Below are 5,865 nucleotides of genomic sequence, written 5' to 3' on the forward strand. Positions count from 1 at the left end.
TGAACCGCCAGAAGTTTGTTCTCATTCAAATCTCTCTCTCTGCCAAACACTGGAGTGACTAATGGGTTGCAGAATCTGGTCTGTATAGAAATTTGACTTAGCAAACTAACCATCAGCATGTTGATGACACTGCCACCCAAAATATCACATTAACAAAAGAGTAACAATTTACATGGGCTCTAAGCCAGTCTGTCCTTCCTATTCAAATTTCAGGAAAACATGACCTAATTTCTCTATAAGCAGTAGAATCTGGAGCTTTTTTTAATTCAGTTTCCTTTCCTTTCTTTATTTCACCATATGTTTTTGCCACAGATGATTACAGTCATTAGGAGAAAAAAATATTTATTTGGGTACAATTAAACACGGCAAGCATATAGCCTATAATAAGGATCTAAGAGTAACAGAAAGAGCCTGTAGCACTCCCTGTCAACAGCTGAACACCTGTCCTGGTCATCTAGTGACAAACTCCCACACCTCAGACCAACTTGATGCACTGTAAATTCAATTCTGTCTGATAGAACCATGTTGTTCCTGTCAAAACCAAGTTTTCTGAATCTTCCAGCAACTTGTACGCTTCCAATATCATGCCTACTTTACAAAAAAGGAAGATTAAGGCAGAGAAATTTGAGGAAAGAGGAAGAGAGAAGTTGTTAACACTGAAGAATACAAAGCAATATAGGCACTACTCCTATTTATTTTTTCTAATATTCAAGGCCAAACTGATAGCCACTGGGATTGGAAAGGACCACACAGCACTACCCTGTACAATTTCTCAGCACAAGATAATCTAAAAACTTGGTTATAAAAATCTACTTTATCGTTTCTAGGTGGTATTTTCTAAAATCTCCAGGTAAATGAAGAATAAATGGTCTATTGCTGTTTGACTAATTTCTGAGTAACAACAAGTTCCTGTTTAGTATTTAGGAATGCAAATTTGAAACAGAGTTGCAGCAGCTAAAATAATAACTTTTCCCCTTGTAAATATGTTAAGTATTTATCTAAACACCAAAAAAGTTAAGAAATATTTTTCTGTGGAAAGCCAACCTGATAACTAGTTAGCACTGCGTTTCATACATACCCTCTCATACATCTGTATAGGCCAATATACATGGCTAGCTACAGAAGTGATCTGCATGGATACGAGTATTCCTCTGTTTATACATGTTACAATAATGGTATTCATTGCTTTTATTTTGGACACTACCTGAAGAAAATCTGTAGTAAGACTAGAGTCTGGCAGGTGACTGCCTGCCGCGTTCTAAGGCAATGGAAAAGGCAGTAAGATTTCCATTCATTCGCTATTCAGTCATTCATTTTAACAACATTTAATTAGAAATGGATAACCTAATTTATTAAAAAAACCCCACTTCTTTCTTCATTAATTTGTACGGGCAAGCATTTAGATTTCAACACAGATTTAGCCATTTACATTTAAAAATCAGATGCTCAACAAGTAGCAGGAAACAACACATTCAAAACATAAGGTCTGTTCTTCCAGATAAGAAAATACTGTGACTTATCACCATATCTGTATTAAACAAGATTTAAAATTTAGAAACTAATGTCTTCACATGCTTCACTTCTTTGTTTTACCTGCTTCTGTATACTTCAATCCTACTTTTACTTCTTCGTGCTTTGCTTTTGGTGGCGGCCAGACAGTCTGGAGTCTCCCTGGAGTCTTGTCATCTTGCTCTGAGGGACTCAGGTCAGGCTGTTAAAATTACGCAAGAAAAAATTAGTCTGCAGTACCAACTGATTCCAAAACAGCAACTGCCAAGCTCAGCTCCACATGTGTAATCCAGAATGGCTACCTGCCTCCTTCTACTGACTGAAACGATGCTCAGTTGCTTAGAACAGATGCAAAGAAATCAATGTGGAAAAAAAACGTAACATGAGGAGGAAAAATAGCATAATGCATGTGACATACAATCATTTGTTGAAACTGTTCACATCAGTGTGGGAAGCTGGCTGTCATTCGGTGAACCACAGAGCTAGTCAAGAACACTAGGGTTTTTTCCTATATCTTTTTTCCAGAATGAAGACCCATCCATGCTTCTCTTACAAGTAAATATGACTGGGATTCACCTAAGACGTCATTTGACAATATAATTTTCTGGAAGCAGAGCTAGTTTATGAAATTCCTGCCCCACCCCCAGCAGCTTGCTCAGTCCACATACCACGTAATACTGCCACATCAAAGTGCTGCTGCAGCACTTAATGGGACTGCACTGCCAAATGGAATGCTAAAATAACCCTTTAAATGGTGAAAAAAAAAAAACCCAAACCACTGAACAAACATTCTTTTAGTTGTTTACGTTTCAAGGTTTTTTCACATTTCTAACATTTCTGTAATCTGATTTATAACATGCTACTATTGCATAGACACAACTGCAGCAACAGCAAAAGCCTGTATGCCAGTGGCCCCATAAACATCCCCCATGAGCAAGGGAGACGAAAAGCAAGACCCTCCTACTCCAGTTTTGCCCAGAGAAAACGTACATTTGTCCTAGACCGGACGTTGGGCAGACACTTATAAAAGCCACTCCTGCTGACTCCTGTGCTTCCTCCTTCACCGTGTGTGATGACAGCTTCCCAAAGGTTTGCCGGGAGCCACTCAAACGCTTACGCCAGCACAGCACAGGGAATGGTGTAAGCAGGAAGAAGTAAGCCAGGAATGGGAAGGGCACACACGCCACGGCCAACGAGTACCTCTTTTCTCCTCCCCATAGGTAATTTACTACAAACTGGTATTATCGGCCTACTCAGGTGTCAGTCAAGATTTTAAAAGTTTTTAATTTTATGTAAGAATAAATACTTGAAATAGAGTACAACCAACACAGCAAATTTACTTAAGTAGCTCCAGTTTTAGGGTCCAATCCCAAAATTTAATCGTTCAGGTAATTCCCCCTTTAGCTAACACGAACAATCTTCTGGACCGATTATATCTGCCAAACATGTAACTGTAAGAATTTTGGTTACTCATTTAGTTAAAGAGGTCAAATCACACTCAAATTCATGTATCATTATGGTTCCATGAAAACTTAGCATAGATATTTTTTTTTAAATTTCTTAAAAATATACTAACTAAAACTCCATATGCCTAAGAATATTAACCTTGCAAAGGCTTATATTAACCCCTAACTTATTTAATTGGAATCAGTAAGTTATACTTGGATAGGGTTAAATGCTTATCAATATTTGCAAAGCCAGGTATATGCATGCAAATAAGAAAAACATTACTTTAAATGTCTTCTTCATTACTTCTATGTCTTGGACAAACTGAGTTGAAAATCACCCATAACTTCTTGTATCAGCTCTTATCATAGAATCATTCTAAAGGTAAAATTAAATATTACTTTTAAAAATAAAAAACTCAAAGAAAGAAAACAGTGAGATTGAGAAACTATTAATTAATACTACGGTAAATATTTGCAGCACCAAACTGATTTAAAGCCATACTTAACATACGGGCAACTGTTTTGTAGTGATTGTTTAAAATCAGAAACTGATTTTTAAGTTCTCACTTCTAACTGAAAGCCCAGGACTATCAGCAGTTCTCACTGAATTCTGCTACAACTGCAGATGATAAGAGTTTTGACAAATTAACCCCAAGATTTCTTCAAATCCAAAATTTGAGACTGCGAGAAGAAGAGGACAATTCTGATATTCTGACCTTAGTCCCCACCAATAACGCGTAAACACGGAATTATTTTGTATCCATCTACTTCCAGACCTTAGGAAGAAAAAGTAACTCAACCTACAGATTTGTCTGAGGGTCCATCCCCCGGTTTTGATTTTGACCTTTCAAATACAGCTTTCAAGGACTCTTTTTCATTTCTCATTTTGCGTTTTATGGCTTCCAGCTCTGAAGGATCTGCAGTTGTTTCTTTTTTGGGAGGCCGTGTAAATAACGCTTTAAAGACGTCCAGTGCAGATTCAGCAGGGCTTGATTTTATTTCCTCAGAGGGAAATCGTGGTTCTGTTTTGCCAGAGGCTTTGCTGTCTTGAGCTTCATCACTGTCCTCAGTCTCCCCAGATGCCTCAGCAGAGTCTTCAGCTCTGTCTTCATTCTTGGAGATGTCTATGTTTAACAAGTGTGAGAGTTGTTCTAGAAAAGTAGGACTTGCTTTAGGTTCAGCTGATTTTTTTTTAGTGGTCAAAGCTGATGTAATACTGGATTTCTTAACAGGCTGTCGTAATTTAAGCAGAGCTAAATCATTCTCCCTTGGTTTAATTTCTGTAACAGTTTCCCCATCCTCTGTGGTTAGTCCCTTTTTCCTCACACGTAGTCCACTAAAGAAAGCAGGCAGCTGGAAAGTCTTTTCAGCCAGTGCTGTTTTTTGGAGAGGTGTATTATCAGCCGAAGGTCTTTGCTCTTCTTCTGGAAGTTCTTGAGGGCATTCCCCTGCAACAAGTAAGTGACTGAACTGCTCATCCATTAACATTTTGTCTTTTCCATTGGAGTCATGATCCCGAACACCATCCAGCTCTTCTGGGAATCGCTTAGAAATTGGTGGGTGTAACTCAGTGTCATCTGTATCCACAGCGTCATCATTGTTGCTGTGCCCTTCTGATTCTGACTCTTCTTTATTTTGATTGTTATCATCCAAAGCCTCAGCAGACAATGCAGCATTATTTAGTCTAGACTCGTTTGCACTGTTTTCATCGGTGTCAAGGTCCTTGCTCTCCATGTCAGATTCTGTATCACTTGTTGTATGAACCAAAGTACCTTGTACGAGAATAGCATCCTTGTCATCATTGTCAGATTCAGACAAAGAAGTCTGTACAAACCTCAAATGGTGAAGAAGCAATCCATCTTGTTCAGCTAACTCCGGTTCCAGGTCAGCTTGCCTGCCACACATGGGGTCAGCTTGGCTACTGGTACTGTTCATGCCATGCTGATTTTCTGCGTCGTCATTACAACCATTATCATTCCTCTCGTGCCGGGTGTTAGCATGAGTATTTATATTGGTGTGCAAAGGTTGAAATGCTTTAAGCACTGTTTCTTCTCTGGAAGTTGTAGACTCGAATTTAGTTGTAAATCCAAAAAGTGTTTTCACAGAAAATGTAGTGAAAACATCAGGTTCGCTTTCTGCTGTATTCTCCAGGTCTGAAAGCTCACTACAATCAGGCATCGCATCTTCTTCTTCCATGTTGCGTGAAGTACAGAACAGGTTTGCTTCTAGCAGTGCTGCTCACTGCTAAACGAGTATTTACTACGTGCATTCAGACGGCAGGGCGAAGGCGCTCCAGGCGCGGCACCAGGCAGCGCTCCCTGCCCGGGGAGGGCAGCCAGCCTGCCCCGGCTCACCCTGCCCCTCCTTCCGCTTCCACCGCTGCAGCGGCACCCCAAGCGTCTCTCAGGGCTCCAAAACTGCTTCTGGAGCAGCGAAAAGACCCACCGTAGGAAAAGTTCTCGGCAGAGCCGGTAACTTGTGCCGTGACACAAAGGGCTGTTTGTGGCAGCCAACCTGCCAGCGCGCTAATCTCGGTGAACTCGGCCAATGGTCACTGCTGGCGCTCCCGCCGTCCCGCTGGCCGCACGCAACTTCCGACGGGCGAGAAAGCGCCGAGCAGCTACAGAAACAACCCTCCCCCGCAGAACCGGGCGCCTTTGCAGCGGGCTGCTTCCTTGTCCCGGGACGCGAGCTGTGCGTGGTTTTCAGCAGGGAATTCCTGACCGATTCTTTTGCTTAATCTCTCCACTCGGATAAAGCCCTTCTTTTGTAAATCCATAATCACCACGGAACGTCAAATGGAAACCCGAAGTAAGGGATCTGAAGGTTCCAGTGCCACCGCCCGGAGCCCGTGAGGAGCCGGCCGGAGCAGGCTCGGGTGAGCGCCCTGGGAGCGAAGAAAGCGGGA

At 41.3% G+C, this 5,865-nt stretch overlaps 1 protein-coding gene across 1 annotated transcript in view; it reads right to left on the reverse strand.

Annotated features, from left to right (window-relative positions):
- FMN1 (formin 1) overlaps positions 1 to 5,153 on the reverse strand; it is a gene marked incomplete at its 3' end in the record, with an annotated part of 99,742 nt that extends 94,589 nt beyond the window's left edge. The window contains exons 1-2 of the mRNA XM_010155637.1: positions 3,762 to 5,153; positions 1,594 to 1,711 (exon numbers count right to left, since the gene is read on the reverse strand). Of these exons, the coding sequence (XP_010153939.1) occupies positions 1,594 to 1,711; positions 3,762 to 5,153 (1,510 nt within the window). The remainder of the gene's footprint in view (positions 1 to 1,593; positions 1,712 to 3,761) is intronic.
- Between the last annotated feature and the right edge of the window lie 712 nt (positions 5,154 to 5,865).

This window comes from Eurypyga helias, unplaced genomic scaffold (genome assembly GCF_000690775.1).
Source record: "Eurypyga helias isolate BGI_N326 unplaced genomic scaffold, ASM69077v1 scaffold5177, whole genome shotgun sequence".
Lineage (NCBI taxonomy): Eukaryota > Metazoa > Chordata > Aves > Eurypygiformes > Eurypygidae > Eurypyga > Eurypyga helias.